The sequence below is a fragment of the Eutrigla gurnardus genome (assembly GCF_963514095.1).
Source record: "Eutrigla gurnardus genome assembly, chromosome: 21".
Lineage (NCBI taxonomy): Eukaryota > Metazoa > Chordata > Actinopteri > Perciformes > Triglidae > Eutrigla > Eutrigla gurnardus.
Genome location: NC_139932.1, coordinates 8790522 through 8810898, shown reverse-complemented (window position 1 = coordinate 8810898; position 20377 = coordinate 8790522). Strand labels below are relative to the sequence as shown.

Genomic DNA, 20377 nt, shown 5'->3' with positions numbered 1-20377 from the left:
TCTGACTGTATTATACTGCTATTTGAAATTGCTAATTGTCCCAATATGAAGGCATTTTTCCCACGTCACAACTTAGTCATTAAGTCCGTTTTATATATATATATATATATATATATACTGTATATGGAATATTGTTTGTATTCAATTACTTTATGTTCACACACGTCTAAGAATCAGTCTTAGTACTAAAGCGCCACCTCCTGACAGAAGAGCGACATCGCTCCCTGCGCGTTCACGGCACACGCCACGCGCTCGCTGACGTCACGATTTACACAAACAAGGAAGAGCGTGACGTATGGCAGCACCATGGATGTATCATGGTGCACTGAGATTCTGATGTGATTCAAGCAGCAGCTATAGGTGAGAATATGGCGCCCAAGGATTCCTCAGCGCGACTGAACGTCTAATCAGATGATAAATAAGGTAAGATGGATTCTGAGTGAATGCTGTGATACAGTCATCACATCTCTCCACTTCATAAACCAGCTGCACTGTTGATGCTGATGCAGTATATCTTTGTCAATACTGACCACATAAATATTCTAATTTCCTGTTTTGTTTGAACATATTCTGTCGTTTTGCTGCAGGATTACAGTGTTTATATTGAGATGTGTAATGTGCACACATGTACTGTGGCGTTTGTCTTGAGTGCATGATATATTCAAACAATAATTGCTCCAAAATATAAGGACAGTATAAGGGACAAATATTAAAATCAGTAACGTCATATATGGGTGCGATTTAAATGATCAATGTGGTATTATTGTCTGACAAATGTGTCAAACAAACAGAGATTATGTATTTATTTTTTAAATAAATGTTACATTGAATTCTGAAATCTTGTTATTTCAAGATATTTACAAAAACAAGAGCAAATATTGCATATTCTATTTATCTGAGGTGACGTTTTAATGCTTATCTCTTTGAGTGACTGTAGACGCGTGGAAACAGTGCTTCGTATAGTTAACCGGGCTGTGTTTTATGTGTGGTGGAGGAGCTGCAGAGCAGCCGCCGACCTGAAGATGAGGCGTCTGTCGCGGAAGAAAGCCCTGAGCTTGGTGAGGGAGCTGGACGCCTTCCCCAAAGTGTCAGACAGCTACGTGGAGACCTCAGCCTCAGGAGGAACAGGTGGGCCACTCCTACAATAACACAATAAAACATTATTAAGATATCAGAAGGGGTCACCATTCGGTCCGTCTCATCCACAGTGTCGCTGATAGCTTTTGGTGCCATGGCGCTTCTGGCTATCTTAGAGTTCTTCGTTTACAGAGACACTTGGATGAAGTATGAATATGAAGTTGACAAGGACTTTTCCAGGTATTTTCAGAGCTATTAAATGTTAATCATCACAAATTTCCAAACAAACAGTATGTGAAATGACTGTCAAACTGATATTATACTCCTTTCTCACCATTTACAGTAAATTGAGAATAAACATTGACATTACAGTTGCCATGAAATGCCAACGTGAGTATCCCACCTTCACTTCATGAATTGCTCATTGAAGTGCAGTTTGGGTGCATATATACGTGTGATTTGCATGCATGCATTTTTTATATCTGTGACTGCAGACATTGGAGCAGACATTCTGGACCTGGCTGAGACCATGATCACATCCAGCGGCCTCCAGTACGAGCCTGTGAGTCGAGCGTGTCTCCAAACATTCACTCCTTTTAAATTCTGCGTCAGAGCCCTTTTCTTTCCAGCTTTTTCACAACTGCATCTCTTCTCTTTGTGTGTTCGTTCAGGTTATTTTTGACCTGACGCCACAACAGAGAATGTGGCAAAGGTAAGCCGTCATGAAACATAGCAAAATATATTTAACTGCTGAAAGGAAGAGTCACCCTCGATATCAGTTTCAGCATATGACATATTTAGAATATTTTCACCACTTTATCTTGCCGTCAGACAGCCCTCAGAGTTGTTTTACCTTGCAGAACGGAGTAGCTGATCTACTGCTGCACCATCAGATCAGTGACTCGTGTTTTAGAGGGTTAGTTTGGCTTCACCAAAGTCACACAAGAACACAATCTACTTACATGTTCCGTGAGGTTAAATGACTGATTTTGTCAATGGAGTCTGGTGCTTTTGAAGAGAGGATAGATGGACATATCGGCTTTAGTTCCCTGTCAGAAAGGCCTGACTGGTGGCTGAAATATTCCAAACTGGGGTCGTGATCTATTGTAGGAAATACACTGAGTATTTATAAGCATACAACACACTTAAACATAAATCTGAATTATTCCTTCTAAAGTATATTTAGTGTATATAAACTTGCAGGCACACTGAAATAGGAAAGTGAGTCTATAGAATATAAAACTATGCAGAAATCTTGTGAGAGTTGCATATCTACATTCCAGATGTCGTTTTTTTTCTTGCATGTTGACAACCTGTTTTGTTGTTTTTTTTGTCTGCAGGACGTTGCTTCTCATACAGAACAGGCTGAGAGAAGAACATGCTCTTCAGGAAGTCCTTTACAAAACTCTCCTCAAAGGAGGACCCACTGCTCTGCCCCCACGGTCAGCTCCATATACCTGCAAACAAGCTATTCTCTGTTTTAGTCTCACAATTCTGCACATAATTCAGTATTATTATCTGCTGCGGGTGATGCAGACTTGTAGACATCCCTCTGAGAACTAATTAAAGAGTGAAATTGTGTGCTTAATGATTGTGTGTGTGTGTGTGTGTGTGTGTGTAGGGAGGATGCCTCTATGGAGCCGCTCAATGCTTGCAGGATCCACGGGCACGTCTACGTAAACAAGGTGGCAGGAAACCTCCACATCACTGTGGGAAAGTAAGAAACTAGAGGGAGTGTGTAAAAAAAAAAAGCTGCTGGCAGATATAACGAGAGGTCGCTGAGGAATCTCTTCCAACAGTCCAGCTGTAGGAGATGTGTAAATATGTCGTCTCCACTAATCTAATTGGTCTTTTGTCTTGTTGCAGGCCCATTCACCATCCTCAGGGTCATGCCCACATCGCAGCTTTTGTGAGCCATGAGAGTATGTCACATTTTATTTTCTGCTTATGCTCACTTAGGGTTCCTTTGGCTTGTTTAACAGAACAGCTTGATCAGTGATTCTCCCCGGCCTTGATTGAACCTCGCTCTCATCTTTGCATCGCAGCGTACAACTTCTCCCATCGAATAGACCATTTATCTTTTGGGGAGGAGATACCGGGCATCATTAATCCTCTGGACGGCACCGAGAAAATCACCCTCAACAGTAAGTTAATTCTGTGTTTCAAGAGATCGGAGAGGCTGAAACATATGATGGCAGAATAAATGACACATTGACACATTTAGTCAACTCAAACCATCCTTCACCTCGGATGATCACTGCTGGGTAAGAGGTTTCCTTTACAAAGAGGTTTCCTGATGTCCAATTTTTAAATTGATGATTTTTTCATTCATTATTCCGTTTCATTCCAGATAACCAAATGTTCCAGTACTTCATCACCGTGGTCCCAACCAGACTGAACACGTACCAGATATCTGCAGACACACACCAGTTTTCCGTGACTGAGCGGGTGAGTCACGAAAATGAAAAGTCCCTAAAATGACCACAACACTGAGGGAGGAGGGCTGGACAGAGGATGAAGAGTCTATAACACTAACCACCATGCTGTTGTTTTCCAAGGAGCGGGTGATAAACCACGCGGCGGGCAGTCACGGCGTCTCCGGCATCTTCGTCAAGTACGACACCAGCTCCTTGATGGTGACGGTCAGCGAGCAGCATATGCCACTGTGGCAGTTCCTGGTGCGACTGTGTGGCATTATCGGGGGTATATTCTCCACGACAGGCAAGCAGAGTTTCACTGATACAAACCGTCACAAAGGAAGAATAAATGCCACATAAATTAAATATAACTGAAATAAAACAGCTAAGTACACCACATAAAGGTGTATAAAGTAATTTAATTGGCTTAAAATGTGTTCTCTCAAGGCATGCTCCATGGGCTGGTTGGCTTCAGTTTTGACGTTATCTGCTGTCGCCTCAAAGTTGGAGTCTACAGACCCAGAGAGGTGAGACTTCGTCTGTAGCAAAGCACCGTAAACTCCACCATGAAGCAGACCTAACAGACTTACATGTGCTGGTTCTATTCTAGGATGTGGAGCTGAACAACGAGATGAACAATCTAAACAATCACCAGACTCCGCTGTTGGCCGACGATGTCCCTCAGGAGTAGACGTAGCTATGTCATGAAATTGTGTTTTTCTACTGAAAAAAGTCAAGCAAAAAATAAACATCACATCAAGAAACTGTGTTCCACGTGACTGCCATCATGCAGTCATTGTGTTTTCAAACATTATACAATGTTGCCTCAGAAATGTTGGCTTTCTCTTCCATTTGCTGTAATTGCTCATCATGCTGAGTGTTGAGTTGCCATTCTGGCTCCATTAAAGTAAAACAAATCCATAAATTACCAGTGAGATTTTTGTTTCAAAGCATTAATATGTTTGGCAAAGTCACAAAAAAATGTCTGGAGAGGATGATTGCATTAATTTAGTATTTATGGCACTATGTAAAATTTGGAAAAACACCTTGTTGCTTGTCATTTTACCAGCAATTAAAAAACAAAAAACAAACGTCATTTATTTATTGCAAAAAGTATCCGTTTAATGTAATTCTTAGGTTTTGTAAAGAAACTACATGGTGACGTCAAAGCATATTTTAAATGGACTGCAGCACACTTTCACTTTTTCTCCTCTAGTTTATTTTGTTTTTTTTGTCAAGCAGACTTTGAATTAAGTGTTGTCAGAGCAGGGAATAAAGGTGGTCACACATTTTCGTAAAACGGCAGCAGAAATAGGATGGAGTCAATGGTTACGTGTTGCTGTCGTTACATACAGTCAGAGCAGCGCTGGCCTGGGTTTCCTGTACCAACAGAGCCCTGCAGCAAAAGACAGCACTTTGTTGTGGGACGGATACAGAAGAGCAAAAACTCTGAAACGACACCATTACAAAAACTGACAATAACACTTCATCATACAGACCGTGTACAACTGCAGACATTTTGGTTCATTATCCCCCTCTGAAATTAGGAGGACAGTTACCATGACTACACCACAGACATGGGCTTTGCATAAACATTTATTTCGTTTTGTCCCTTTTTCTCCCATATAGGCTCATAACTGTTGTATTTGTATTCTGCCAAGAGTCAAGCCACATACAATACTGTACACATTTTTCTCATTTGTTTAGTAGAACTCGGACTTGCCCGTCACACTTAACACTTTTGGTAGACTCTGCGGGAAGCTCTGTGGTGGAATCGTGTAAAGACACTCACCAAGCAAAGATCAAACAGTCAAATACAATTTTTGGTACTCTATAAGAATAATATGTAGTTAAACTATTTACAGATCTTCCACACTGGGGTCAAGGATGTAATACCTAAATCCCTCATTTGTAACCTAGCACTTTTGTGATTTAGGTCCAGACTGACATATAGGTCACAGTGTGTCTTGCTTAAACATAGAAATCCATGTGCCCATCAGGGAAGGTATGGCGAACATCAAGGCTCCGTACTTGGTCCACTATCTTTCTGTTTAATTTGCAGCTGCCGCTTGAATTTCGCTCTTATGCAGACGACACTCAACTCTACATCACCACAAATCAAATGATAGCTCCATTATCTGTCCTGTTTACTAGCTGTGAAAAGCAGTTTGAAAAAGCTCTTCTTACACATGAAACTCACAGTAGCTTTGACCTTTTATTCACACTAGGGCAGTTTTCTTTCTTTCACAGTCAAATTCAGTAAACCTCAAGACCTCCTAGTATCAAGGGACCTGCCTCGACAACTAAATCATCAGTCAAGAGTGCCTTCATATCAAATGTCTTGAAGCACCGTCGCCTACTATCTGCTGGGTGCCCCGATAGCTCCTTCCCTGCCGCCATCTTTCTTTGGAAGCGCTGTTAGCTCCAGTTTGTACCTCATGTATTAGCATTACTTTGGAGTCACAGCCATAACCATCCTTTTCTCTAATAAAAAGAAAATACTTGATGTTTGAAAAATCCAGAAGAACGTTTAGCAACACTTAGTGCTGTTGAGTTGCAACTCTGTTTCCTAATACATTTTGTAGGCAGGGTGTGTTCATATTAGGAAACAGAGATGCAACTATGGTTCAAAATCTTTTCATTGCGCTGTGGATGGAATTTTTTTACATCCAGACGGTTCAAGAAGATCATGAGGTTTCTATAACAGTAAGTGTTGTTAAAAGACCTCCTAGGTTTTTCAGACATCTCTTGGTAATCATTTTGCAGGGATATTGATGGTTATCATATGACTCAAATGCAGTGCTAATACATGGGAGGCACAAACTGGGGCTAGGTATCCTCGAGTGACCAGTCTCCCTACTCCACTAAATTGCCTTCTTGGTCCAACAATCACGTACCTACAAATCTTTAACATGTGAACCACTATGGGACTGGACCTAAGAGTTGATATTTGCTACATTAGCACTGGACCTTTTAGAATACCATTGTTGTAGATGGCATGTCCAATACTACAACCTCATGTAAATTTGAAATTTGTCCACCTATGGCTTCGACTTCACCTGTAACCATCCAAGAAGAATGGGGGTCCCTCTATGAAATGCCTTTCGAGATTGTGGGGGATGTTTGTCTTAGAAAACATAGTCTCGGATGGGAACAGTTGGGAGACATTGTACAGTATGTGACACTGGGCTATACAAATAAATTTGACTCTGGTGTACACTTATTTCATATTATATATACTGTGTACATATTTATGTATACATGTACATATATACATATATTAAGGTATGTATATATGTACATATATACATATATATGTGTGTATAATACACTGCCAAGGTCTACCACATGTATCAGACTAGCCTTTGACGCAAGTATAAAGATGTAAAAGTAGTAAACTTAGTTTCAGTACAAACTGCTGTACAAACAGGCAAAAAGTGGATGAGCAATCAGACATACAAGGTTTATGTTGACAGACATACTGACATTATTTATGATAGTAAATGAGTGACGACCTCGACAGCAGGAAAGATGATAGATTTGTACGTTTCAGTATAGTGATACTGTTGTCTTGTGTGGTCAGAATTTAGCTTAAATTCTAGTCTCAATCTGTGGACTGGCCTCGAGACAGATGGTCTGTGTCACAAAAAAAAGCCTTCAGTTCGATTTTGGGTGTCATCTTAAAAAGGCAGTAGATACACGTTATGCAAGACATACAGATATCCAAATCACCTGCGTATTAAAGAGAGGACTTGGATCACCCCACAGTAGAAAACAGAGAACCAAAATAATCGTATAGAAATCGTCCTCCGGTGAAGCACTGCCGTATTTCAAGTATGAAAAAAAATCATCACAAGGCAAGGCAATGTACCTAGATTCATCTGAACCAATGATGTGGAAAAGAAAACGGAAGTCACACAGAAGGCTTATTGTTGCATATATAATTGGCCACGTTGAGAAGAAAACAGTAGGTACAAAATGAATGACGACACATTTTTTTTTTTGGACAGGGTCTGGTGACTGAACAGTGTCAACGTTTTCAATACTTGACAAATAATTCATGGCTAGTAGACCTCTTTTCTTCCTACCGAGTGCTTCGCAAAACGGCAGCCTCCCACCTGTAGAGAGTAGACGGCTAACCCACACAAAAAGGAGGATTTAGAGTGTCCTCTGTGAACGGTCAGAGTCTCAGATGTTAAATCCTGCTGACAGCTAAAAGATGAGGGCTGCGGCGGGCAGGAAGACTCAGTTGGTTATGGTGCTGGATGCGCGGAAGTAGGAGAGGAACTTAAAACAGAGGCTGACCACAAAGTACCAGATGTTTCTGGCCATCTGGGAGCGGGCGATAAACACCCTCCAGATGAAAACCACCAACAGGGTGTTGAAGGTGTAGCGGATGTTCCTCAGTCTGGGAAAAGAAGGAGGACAGAAAGGAAAAACCATAAGGGTTTTATACACACAGATAATAATACAACATTAACATTGTTAAGATGTACATGGGATTACTCAGCAGTTTGTGCGTACTGTGAATTTGCATTTTCCCCATAAAATGTGTTCAAGATGGATTCAATTCAATTATATTTCCGTTATGGTACGTGTAATAATACTTTGAAGGGATTGCAGCTGTAATTTCCCCTCTTTCTTATATGCAATGTCAGCACCAACAGCGCCTTCGTAATGTAGTTTTGTGATTAAGAAAAAAATAAAATAAAATTTGTCCCTTGTTTTATGCTATAAATATAGTTTTTTTTAATGTTTAGTTGAATTTTATGCAAACTAGTATCCTGCTTGCCTCTTAAAAGAGAAAACAGAAAGGAGGTTCGTCTCAAACCAGAAGCACAACATTTGATGTTGCATTAAAATGATAGGGAACAATAAGCAATGATGGTTAGGCATCTCTGCTGAAGTGAATTCATAGAAATATCTGATCGTATTGCCAAAACACAAAGCACCAACAATCCATTGGTCGGACAGATGGAACCCCTTCTAGTCCTGTTAAATTTATGTCGACTTACTTCCTCAGATGCTGCCGGGCAGCAGGAATGTCGGACATGTCTTCGTTCAGGACGTACTTCTTGGTGCCGAGGCAATAGTTCTCGATGTACTCGGGCCAGTTCAGCTGGCGAACATCAAAGTTAAACATCTGCAAGACAGAAAAGATGTGTAAGGAAGGCAAAACCAAAGCTACTTTCTAATTTGTAACTGAAAAGAAAAATGTGAAATTCCACTCTCCCCCACTAGATGGAGCCATAGACTCCCACATACGACCAACTTGTAGTTAGATCAGAGATCCTTAACTGCTTGATCTCTCAACCATATTAAGATTAAACACTGTAGAAGAAGCAATAATATCTTCAGTGGTGGAAAAAGTATTTGTATAATTTATTTAGTAAGTAAAAGATGTATACAAATACTTTTACTTTCTACCTAGTTGGATTGCTATGATGGATGCATTAACATATAGATACACAATGGCTTATTTGGGCAATAAGGAGCCAATTTGAACTATTTTATGTACAACTGGCAGTGATGGAAGCAGTACGCTGATAGTACTAGGTCTGAAAATACTCCATTACAAGTAAAAGCTCTGAATTGAAAATGTTACTCAAGTAAAAGTACAGAAGTTTTATCAGAAAAATGTATTGAATCAAATATAAAAGTAAAGTAACCATGATGCAGAAGATGGTTCCTTACACTCCTTAGTCATAGAATATTTTCTATAAAATTGAAAACGACATAAAATGAAAACGCAGTACAAATTATATTAAGTAGAGAACTCAATTGACTGTTCTTTGTCATTTTCTATTTTTTAGTTGTAAATCGACTTCAGATGGGTGAGAGAGTTTCTAACGTGGATCCGAGGATCTGGTTCCTTAATAAGCGTGTGATTGTGGACACACTCACCTTCTTGTCCTCTGGGCTGAGCTGGCTCATCAGCATGCTCATGTTCTCAGAGTTCCACTCCCAGTCCTGGCTGCTGAAATACTCCAGCAGGCCGATGGCCTTGTGCAGGCGATCGAAGATACGCATCATCCTAGAGCGAGAAGGAAGAGGGGGCCGGGGTCAGAGGTCACGCCACGCTTTGACTTCTCTTTACATTTCAAGTACGACAGATAGCTGCGAGCCTCACTGTGGTTTTTGTCCAGAGAGACGCAGGAAAAGGTCGTAGATGAGGGCGGGGAACTTGTGGCTGACCAGGATCCAGTACTGGTTGATCAGGTAGTTGGAGGTGATGTTGGCGTTGGGCCGGCGGAAAGCCTGATCCAGCGGGTTCCTCTTGAAGGAAGACATCACATGGTGCTCTACAAAAAAAAAGGTGCATGGTTTAGGAGATTAATTAGACCACAAAACACTATTTATCTCTGGGAGAAAGATTTCTGATAAATACTAGTCTCGGTTGGTGCCTCTCAAATATGAGCATCGGATTTTAATCATAGAGCTAAGCACCTTGAAGACTCTTTTAACCAAATGGATGAAAAATGATTACACCAGCTGATGATGATTAAATAGTTTCCTCATATAAAAAGAATATATATGATATATCTTTGTATGAAGGATTTGGAAACACCTTCAGAACAGCGGTAAGAGTTTGAGATCAGGTATTTATTTGGATGCTGAGCTTTGTGACTCAAATGTAACGGCAGCACAAACTGGGTCAAACCTCACTTTAAAAGTGAGCGGAAAAGTGGGCGTCTCATGAGGAGATGAAGGGGAAAAAAAGAGTCCTTTCAAGCGATTTCAAATATTCCAGGTTGTCAACATCCGCTGACGTGGGAGAACACAATGGATAAACACACTTTCTATGCAAGGATCACGACTTCCGGGAACCAATGGCCGGCCTTAATCATAACATGATTTTCCGCTCTGGTTCTCGGGGGAATATCAGGTGGGAAGCAGCCACACAGTGACTTCCCCCTACTGGGCAGCTCATCCCAACCACCCCCCCTCCTCCTCCAGCAGCCATCCACAGATCCAGAGAGCAGCCATGTGACCACGGACATTACATCACACGCAGCATGCGAACTAGGCCTTACACCGCTCGTTTCTATGGCAACGGATATGCAGGGGTTGCAAGGGGCCGAGAGATGACCGGATCCAAAGTGACAGCCAGCTGTGGCCTGGCCCCTTGCAGCCTGGTGTGTCGCCGCTAACCTTGAGCTGCCCTCCGAGTCTGGGACAGTGACGACGACGGAAGGAGGAGGCGCTGGATCCTCCACCTTTACTCGCCTTTTTCAATTTAATTACTAGAAAAACACCTTCTGTCTGAGAGGGCATGCATTGTTTTTTGGTCTCCTCTGATCGGTGTGTTTTAGATTGGCTTCATTCCCACTTCTCGTTCGGGCCAGCGAGATAAGAGTACACGGCCGCTCTTTCATAACAGCGAGTTGCCGTGATGAGACTTAATCCCGCCACGAGCCATCTGGTAGCAATTTCCTCGGTGAAGGGAGCGTGTTTGCTAATCTGAGAGGAAATGGGAAAGAGAGGGTCCCTTGTCATCCCGCGAGCCTGACATCATCCACAGCCCCTTTAATCCCACTGTATCTGATGACCGCTGGGATGGAAACTATGAGATGACTCTTCATGTGTAATTTCATCGTCGCTATTGTGACCTCAGTGATCACAAGGGCTCCGACTACTACCATCAATTCAATTCATCAGAAATCTGCATGAAATACTGAGTGATGATAATAATGTTAAACATAGTATGAATTAAATGTCTAATTACACATACATGCGATTGCTGGATCCACAATACATGTTTTCCTTTGTATTTCTTATGAATGGGGACAAATGTAATAATTATTTTGAGGGATTACGTAATTGTTTTTGTTTTTTTATATGCAATGTCCCCACCATCAGTACCGGGACAGTTCAAATCAGATAAAATGTGCTAAATTCCAAATATCAGAGCATATCTGTGATTGAGGGATTGCCTGGCTGAGCCGGCGCCTAGCAGCTAACAGTGCTAACAGGACAAACACTTTGAACTGATGAGGAAAGTCAGCAGATCACCAGTCATTATGATTAATCGCGAGGGACGGATCGATGCAGTGACACAAAATGCATCGTTTTTAAAAAATATATATTTTTTAATTTATAAGTGACGTCGGAGACGCCCTGCAACAGTAAAAAATCCAAAGCATGCAGTGAAGGAATATGACCTTGACCTTGAGTGATGGGTGAGTGTAGGCAGAATTTGTATTTTGGTCATTACAGCCGACAGCGGCATAACTCATATTCACAGCCCAGTTTATTTATTTCTCATTTCTTTTGGATCTAGGGCTAGAATGTTGGACTAAAATATGTTTTTACTGGGAAGATGTTTCCAGAAGAGGGTTTCACGGCTAAAACCATAATTATAATAATAAAAAAAGCTTTTTACATAAAAATAATTGAAAATAATTGAGCTTATTATTTCAAATTGAAAACTTGTTCCATCCTAACTCTCAAAAATATGCAAATATATCCAGAACTTCTTCATATGTGACAGTTAAAAACTACTTCTTGAGCAACACCCTTCTCATGTTAAATCCATCTTCTGACTCTTTCCAGCAGGGGGCAGACACTCTCCACAACTCTCCCCGGCACAACTTCACTACCTGATAGGGGCTGTTATGTCACAACACTGGAGTATTGATTTGTAATGATGAACGGGACAACAATATTGTGGGATGCCAGCAGGCGCAGACAAAAACAGCTCTATAAATATCCGCCTGCAGTGACAGGTTTTTATTAGCTTTAAGCAAGACAACAAACAATGTACCTACCAATCTCTCCCCAGTGAAACGGGTTGATGCCGCCGGTCGTGCAGTTGTACACCAGAGCTGTTTTCGGTCTGCAAGGTGTGCAAGAAGAAGGTCATAATAATGAAAAATAAAAATACATTTCCTGAATAAAGTGATGTGCAGAAGTGGTTTAAAAGAAACAGCATATTAATCTGAGACAACACATAATAAATAACCTGTTTAACATTCGTTACAATGCAGAGTAAGTGCTTAGCTGGAATTTTTCTGTTTTACTTATGACAATAAGTGCAGGTTTGTCAGATACATAAACACTTGTATAATCACATAATGGTGTGAAATATGATGTGTTTTTTCCCTTAATGGAATATTGGATGTAATATGTGTCTCCAAACCCAAATGTTTGGAGGTTTATTGCATGTATTATCTTATAAACTCTCTCCAGCATGAAAACAGACCGAGACAAGGAAAACTTCTGTTATGACCTAAGAATTGTCCATTCCTTAGTTAATTATTTTGACTTTGCTTATATTTTCCCCCACATTTCTGTCTGGCTGAATAACTTTTAGCATCTTTAACAGCTGCTTATTGCCATAATAGGTTCTTTTTATTTAACAAGGTTCAATAAACAAATATATATAGTAGGAAAGATATATATTTTACCCATTAATGTTGCCTAAATATGTGGTATTCGGCTGTTGCTTGTACTTAGCTCTTGTGTTAATTCTGATTGCAAAAAGCCAAGATAGTAACAGAAAGCCAACATGGCGCCGGCCCAAATGCCCAACAAGAAGCCTTAAAGTTTGCTGAAGTAAACAGGCGATAGCACAACAAGCTAGCATGGAGCTTTTACAAAGTTTGGACTCTCATCACACGGTACTTTTCTTATCAAACCCACTTCTTAAAGTAATAAAGATGTTTGTTAAACTTTAATGGCTTTCTGTTAGAAGAAAATGACCCCAGGTTTCTATTAGGCTGCAGACCGGTCTTAAATACAGACCTGAGATTCTTCTAACAGGAAATTTAATATATTTTTTTATTTCATCCGTGGGCCATTACCGTGGTCTGGATGGACAGAATTTATCAAGAAGCACCCCGCAGTCAGCTTTATGTCTACGCATTCATTTCTGTCGGAAACAACAGTTATAGCTCTCCTCTAAGATGGCAGACTATACACAGAGACTATAGTCAGGTAAAAGGTTATAGATATGCGACATGTCCATATAAATATATAAATAATTACGTGTTTCCAGTGGAAGTGATAAAATAAGTGACAAAAATATATTCCAAAGTTTCTCTGAACTGAAAATAAAAGTCTGATGTAGACAAATCAAGTGTTTTTTGTACAAAACCGTCCTCTCTTTCTAACCTCGTTGTTACTGCAGCTCAACAAGGAAACCTCATGAGGGAGTTTCATGCTAAAAGCGTGTGACCTTTCCTTTAAGACCAGCGACCGTGGCACTGACCTGCGTTCAGCCGTGTACCAGCCGGCAGCCAGCGTGAGGTTGATGACCACGTCCACGGGGATCAGGTCGGCCACCGCGTCGTTGTTGGCTCTCATGGTGCGCAGGATCCCCTTCCCAGCCTGATCACAGAACAACACTTAGGACTCCAAAACATAACCCATGTGTTTAAAAGCGTTAAGGTTTCAAGAGGAGCGCTCTCACTTACGGCTATAAAGACTCCACTCGGCCCGTTGAAGTTGTCGATCCATCCCTGAGGTGAAGGAGCAGAGAAAAGCGTGTAAATTCACTTGAGCCAGATACGATATTAGATTATAGATCCCGACAGCAACACATAGGCGGTTATTAAGTATGCGTTTATGTGTGCTGAATCAGCTGCTCGGGGTCATGTTACTTCCTGCGGTGGGAGACCCGGGGACGCTGGGAAGCACTGATTGTCGACTTCAATTAGAGCGCATTAAACATGGATGAAACCACTGGTTACAGTCTGCTGCAGTGTCCAAGGCTCGTCCCGAGTCTAATAATATGCTCTGGTGCGGATGAAGTGCAAGGATGGACTGGCCGGAGGTGTTTTCTAGCAGCGCCGTGGTGTGGTGATGGCGTCGTGCCCGTCTAAAGAGGCAGACAGACCTCCTATACGTCGGTTAAACGGAGCCACAGACCGACAGGACTAGATGATTCACTGTAGTTGCAAACGCGCCACATCAACACAAACATATAAATAGGCAGTCCCATCCCCCCCTCCTCTCGCACGCTTGCCTCACAGCGCCTACTGGCACGAGCTGCCAAGGCGATTGCATGGCCAAGCGTGAGTGAGGCCTTTTTGAAGAGTCGCTGCCAGCCTGAGCTTCCAACGGAGGGCTGAGCACGGAGCCAGGAGCTGCCGTCAGAGTCCCAGCGCGCACACGAGGCCTACATTTCCCCGACGCTAGACAAACAAGGACTTCCCTGTGGTTTTTTTTTTTCTCTGGTATTTCCTTCGTGCAGCATCATCTCTAAATCTCCCTTTGATTATTTCAAACGTTGTGAACGACAGTAAACACGCTCTAAATAATGACCTTGCTGGAAGAATCCACTACAGTCATTCAAAAACACTTCTTCCAGAAGCTCAAGAGGAGCTGGAGGGAGTTGTTTTTTTCTGATCTCTCAGTGGATTTGTGGACATTGAATCACAATGGAAGTCCCACTGAATCTAAAAAGGATCAAGATTTTGGATGCAAATTGCAGTTTGCCTCCACAAAGCAAACAAATCCAAGGTTTGCATGTTTTCTCAAGCTGCAAGAAGTGACATAACTGAGGATTTAATATTCAATATTTTAAATATTGACGATGTGAGGACTCCTGCAGCACCAGCAGCTTTCTAAGTCCTCTGGCCTTTACATGAACTTCTCGCTCAGTTTGTCAGCGTATCTCTGCCCTCGGTGTCCCGTTTCAGCCCCCCAACAGCTGTTTGACTGACTTGGCTGAACCACACAGGCCTCCTTCAGCCACCATATGAACCAATTTGCTGAAATCCACTTGAGATGAAACCCGCAGGATTACGCGGATATCGATATCTCATTTCCATCTCTTTTACTGTTGCACGAGGACAAATAATATTCATAAAACGGTCATCCGAGTCACTCAAACGTGACATTCTGATGAAAGTAGAGGAACACACTCACGGGGAAAGGCTCCTGCCAGCTGGCGCCCACTATGGAGGGTCTGATGATGGCGATGTTGAGCTTGTCCTGCTCCTGCTGCACCACGTACTCGGCCAGGGCTTTGGTGTAGGTGTACGTGTTGGGCCTGTCGCCGATGAGCCGCGGCGTGATGTCACGCACGATGCCGTCTTCCATCCACCTGAAGACGGACACGACGGGGTCAGAGAAACGCAACAAGCATGGTGCGGTGGAGCTCATAATTACCCCATGTTGATCTTTGTGCATAATTATGTATGTTAGAGAGCTCTGACTGGAGTTGGTACAGACGCAATTTGGTAATTTATTATATGAACATTCATTGTGTTTTAGAGACGTACATTTATTCTAATAACTGCTCATTTAAATGATTGATAATTGTGAGAAAAATCATCGACGGTTCACTCCCTTATGTCTCCACACACACGCGTTTTTAACTAACTACAACTAATTGTATTCAACAGACACACCAGGAAATTAAGCTTCCCGCGTGCTTCATGGAGAAGCAATATTCTATTTTTCTGTAGCTCATTTACGCTCCATTAATGCCAGTGAATTTCAGGATTAGCCTCATAATGACACTGAATTTCCATTTAATTTCACTTCTTTCTGCTCGTTCTATTCGAATCACTGAACAAATCAAAAGATGTGGGCAGTGATTAAGCGATCTGGTCTTAAGCTACTTTTTATGACCCAATTAAAGACTAACTTGGGTGATTTTTCAACGTGGCCCCTATTATCCCATGTATTTGTGTCAAACGGACGAGGATAACAACTTTTTCAGCCGCCAAACATTGTCCGAGGTTCTGTTGCCACTTGCAGGCTCAGATAGTTATTATAAGCATCAACATTATGGTGAGGAAACTAGAGGAAAAAATTTTTCGTCATATATTGCGTCATATAAGACAACAGTGGAAATGTGAGCGAGACATCTCGGCTGCCATCTGCAGCGCTCTCCCTCAGCACAATAGTCCCCCATTAGTCACTTAGACACTAAAACATGGGAAACTAGGATCCAGCATGAAAAATAATTCAATTAGAAAAATACTTCCTGACTCCTTAAATGGTTTGTTGAGAAAACATGCATCATGTCAGAGTAAATACAACTTGGCGAGCTCTTTTCAGTGCATCGCCGGCCTTCCCAAACAGTGCATCCTGTGCGATATGAATCAAACTGCACTAGACTCCACATCCTCGGGGCCCAAAAAAACAACCCACAGTCCGTCTTCCACTCACTCAAGGGACTCTATGAGTTTCTTGGGCTCGACGGGTGGCGGGTAGATGACCTCGTCGATGTGCCTGCGGTTGCAGTTTGCATAGGCGGTGGAGATGTGAATGAAGGCCTCGAGGTGGTGCATCTGCTGGGCCAGGCTGAGGAGCTGCTGCGTGGCGATCACATTCAGCTGCAGGGCGTGTCTGCAGGACAGAGGACATAGTATACAGTGTTACACAGCGTGTCTGCGTGGGAGGAAAGACTGCATGAATGTGGGGGAGTGAAAGCTTTGTGTGTGTGTGTGCTCGAGATTATGTGTGATGTGTGTCACAGAAAAGGCGGGTGTGTGTGTGTGTGCATTTACCAGAATGATAGTATCGCTTTGCGTTTTTTGTGCTGAGTGTTTACCATGTGAAGGAGAACGTGTACACTACCAGGAATCTGCAGAATTCAGAATTACATCAATAAATGTCATTACATTGCGTGCATACGCAGAGGGGGCAGAAATGGAAAGAAATCAAAGATGTGTTTGAAGGAGACAAAAGTGAGTCAGAGCAAAGCTTAATTATGTTATCAAGATTATTTTTTCTATTAGCCGATAAAGACTAGAAATATAACTTTGAATGGATGGATGCCCGTTTAGCTAGAAATACCACCTCGCATGAATCAACTAATTGATTATTAGACATTTTCACAATCCATTGAGGAAGCACATTTATTCAACCTGTTTCCTGACCACTATTCTGACAAACTGTGCTTCTGGTTTCATTCTGAGCAGTGCAGCTCTCCATCCCCTGCTGAACCACCTGCAGTCAGCAGTGGCTCTGTGGCTCTGGAAGGTGCATTTTGGCCCCTCAGGCGACAGTAAGCAAAGGATCAGTTTAAACCGACACTGTGAGATGTGAGGAGTGCTGCTCTGTGTGGGTGGGGAGACAGGAAGATGGAGAGTGCGTGGTGGGCGACGGGTCCAACGGCGCGAATCAGATGTGGTCAGGTGGTGCCAGCTTGTTAGCGGCAGCACGACTAGATGGGAGCAGCGCGGCGACAGCGATAGGGAGGGCGGTGTTGGCGGTGGTTATTAGAGGACGAGCTCTGTGCGTGGGCACGCCGTCTTCCCACCGCCTTCTGGGACGCGAGCAGGGCGTCACGGCGGCAGGAAAAGAGCACCGCTGTGCCCCCTCATGCATCTGACTCATTACCCTTCTGGGTTTTTTGCCGCCATTGCTCTGATCTGAACTACAAAGTGCCACCTCAAAGGATAATTCTATTACAACCTTATTACATCTTGGGTCCTATTTTTGTACTTTGCAATATGATCATACTTAGAGCTCTGGAAATATTAAAGTCAGAGTTTTCAAGACAAATTAAGGGTTAAAATAAATAAATATGCAAGCTGCATAAAATTGCATTACTGCTTCAGACATTTCTTATCTTTGCTATTTTTTGGAAAATACGTTCAGAACTATGAAATGAACCAAAAATAACAATCTCACAAGATAACAGTGTTTCTGTCGGATTAGATAAATCTAAGTCTTGCACCACAGAGTAGAAGGCAATTCAATACCTATCCATTTATTTAGCAGAGACAGTGCAAATTAATCAACATCTCAGGTTCCACCTCAGTGTAAACGTGTCAGTTGGCTAATGAGTGAATTTCTTCCGTAGTCCCTCTACAGATTATTAAGTGGCCGAATGTTACCAATCCAGTGCTTCAGCAAGCATTACAGTGCAACACAATACGATACAAAAAATTACATAAATATATATAAACAATGAGAGATGACGCAGGAAGTTTAGTCATCTTTGCATGTTTGGTTTGCCTAAAAAACAGTATGTAATGTGGTATAAAATCACGGAATATTGCAGGGTTAGGTATGGAATTATATGCCATGTTCAATGTGATACCTTTTCTAGAATGAGTCAAAGATATTTAGATTATACAGCCTATCATTTAATAAACCGGAATGTATCCTTTAAGTCTGGATGAAGTCCTGCGGAGGATGAACACCAGCTGAGATGTCAACCTCGGACCGAGCCTTCTGATTTAGACCTCCACACCTCCTACAAGGCTGCCGGTCGCTCCACATGAGTAACGACTCGGAGGGACGACGGAGATGGGAGGGACGGGGGAGAAGGGGTGAACACGGGAGGAGGGAAGGCTAGACAAAGAAGGGTGAAAAGAAAAAAGGTGAAGGACACTCTCGGCGAGAAATGTGGAAGGCTACGCAGCAGAGATGGGGAGAGAGAGAGAGAGAGAGAGAGAGAGAGAGAGAGAGAGAGAGAGAGAGAGAGAGAGAGAGAGAGAGAGAGAGAGAGAGAGAGAGAGAGATCTTGATGAAAATATTTCCAATGTTTAATGTCCTGTGCCTGCAGTGCATTTTAAGTTTTAGGATCTTTTTGTAAACTTCTTGTAAACACGAAAAGAGTCTCTTGAAAAGTGCCCAATAAATAAATATTATTATTATACGTATTATACGCACTATTGTTATTATCATCCTATCACTGGCATTGAATCTGGAAGTTCACTGTCTTATTTGATCCGATTATGGAGATAATATCGTGAATCGCATTTATCTTGGCCAGGATAATCGTGATACGTTTCCACATCGTCCCACGCATGGAGTTGATTACAACAAATGACTGGTCCACAGAAGAAAAAAAATAACTAGGTCACATTATATAGAATGCCTCGTCGCCACCAGGATCCAATAAGAGCGCCGGAGCCCGAGGCGGCAGCAGATGAGTGATGACACAACGTCCGAGTTGTTACATATATAACAAGCTGGAAACCAGGAATCCTCCTAATGAACATGTTGCAATTAAATTTCACAAAGTGCATGCTTATATCTAAAAATACATCCCATTATTGCCATCACGCTAATTAGGATCACAAACCCTTACATGTCTCATTAATACCTTTTTAAATCGGATCTCTTTTGGGTTTATAACACAAGCACTTTGTGTACAGTGATGCTCCCAGAATAAGGAAGGAACTACTTTTTTCACACCGTTACATTTTAGGTGACTTTCGCTCTTACAAATGATTGTTTCTCAACACCTCCACTTCCTCTTTGCCTTCAATCAAATAAGCATAGCCTGTTCAGTGAGCTGCAGATCCTCTGGAGTGACGTCTCACAACAGGAACTTCCTGTTACCCAACAGTAATGAGATGTTGCAAGTGTGTTGTTTGGTGAAACCAAAAATGTGTTGGGGGCACAGAATGTTTGTTTGTGTCGATGCATGTGATCCTCACTTGAGCGGCTCGTCGAAGCGGATGGTGGCAGCGCAGTGGAAGACGACGTTGATGCAGGCGGAGAGCTTCTCCACGTCCTCCGGGCTGATGGCGAGGCCGGGCTGCGTCAGCTCGCTGCTGATGGGGATGATCTTCTGGTGGAAGTCCGGGTTGTACTCCCGCACTCGGTCGAAAAGCTGCGAGACACGAAAATAAAAAGGCACAAAGAGAGAGTGAGAGGAGTTTACACGTTAACGTTCAAATAACGTAGAGCGGAAAGTAGAGCGACAGACTTAAAACGTTCATAATGTACTGAGAACGAGGGGAAGTCAACTATAAAAGCTGACTGGAGCGTCAACAGCTAAACTAAACAAACTAAAGTAGCACAACAAGGAATGCAAATGAACTCGCGTCAGCAAAGACGGCAAATGTGTGACTGAAAATCCCTCAGGAGAAAATCCCCCACGTGTCCCGGTAATGTTTCATCACCCGTCCCGCTTCATTTCATGAGAAACAATAAACATGGGTGTGGTGAGACAGGTGGATCGGTGT

At 42.3% G+C, this 20377-nt stretch overlaps 3 protein-coding genes across 3 annotated transcripts in view; 2 read left to right on the top strand and 1 right to left on the bottom strand.

Annotated features, from left to right (window-relative positions):
- Positions 1 to 20377, top strand: part of lhfpl3 (LHFPL tetraspan subfamily member 3) — a 244381-nt gene that overhangs the window by 91803 nt on the left and 132201 nt on the right. The window lies entirely within an intron of this gene.
- Positions 267 to 7540, top strand: LOC311032290 (endoplasmic reticulum-Golgi intermediate compartment protein 2-like). The gene is made up of 14 exons (XM_084038960.1): positions 267 to 423; positions 995 to 1128; positions 1209 to 1317; positions 1421 to 1467; positions 1572 to 1639; positions 1749 to 1789; positions 2418 to 2519; positions 2699 to 2794; positions 2944 to 2999; positions 3123 to 3221; positions 3428 to 3525; positions 3636 to 3798; positions 3942 to 4021; positions 4105 to 7540. Exons 2-14 carry the CDS (start codon positions 1023 to 1025, stop codon positions 4183 to 4185), a joined length of 1146 nt encoding a protein of 381 aa, XP_083895086.1. The 5' UTR covers positions 267 to 423; positions 995 to 1022; the 3' UTR covers positions 4186 to 7540.
- LOC311032289 (fatty acyl-CoA reductase 1) overlaps positions 6939 to 20377 on the bottom strand; it is a 40351-nt gene continuing 26912 nt past the window's right edge. Inside the window, exons 3-12 of the mRNA XM_084038959.1 lie at positions 19847 to 20022; positions 16617 to 16796; positions 15366 to 15543; positions 13910 to 13954; positions 13705 to 13823; positions 12263 to 12330; positions 9625 to 9796; positions 9399 to 9528; positions 8510 to 8637; positions 6939 to 7902 (exon numbers count right to left, since the gene is read on the bottom strand). Of these exons, the coding sequence (XP_083895085.1) occupies positions 7740 to 7902; positions 8510 to 8637; positions 9399 to 9528; positions 9625 to 9796; positions 12263 to 12330; positions 13705 to 13823; positions 13910 to 13954; positions 15366 to 15543; positions 16617 to 16796; positions 19847 to 20022 (1359 nt within the window). The 3' untranslated portion in view covers positions 6939 to 7739. The remainder of the gene's footprint in view (positions 7903 to 8509; positions 8638 to 9398; positions 9529 to 9624; positions 9797 to 12262; positions 12331 to 13704; positions 13824 to 13909; positions 13955 to 15365; positions 15544 to 16616; positions 16797 to 19846; positions 20023 to 20377) is intronic.

What these genes read in the sequence shown, in the direction of transcription:
- LOC311032290 (XM_084038960.1), top strand. Translation starts at nt 1,023, where the DNA reads ATGAGGCGTCTGTCGCGGAAGAAAGCCCTGAGCTTGGTGAGGGAGCTG. An exon ending in GTTGACAAGGACTTTTCCAG is followed by an intron (nt 1,318 to 1,420) that starts GTATTTTCAGAG and finishes CACCATTTACAG; the next exon opens with TAAATTGAGAATAAACATTG. An exon ending in AGCTTTTGTGAGCCATGAGA is followed by an intron (nt 3,000 to 3,122) that starts GTATGTCACATT and finishes TTTGCATCGCAG; the next exon opens with CGTACAACTTCTCCCATCGA.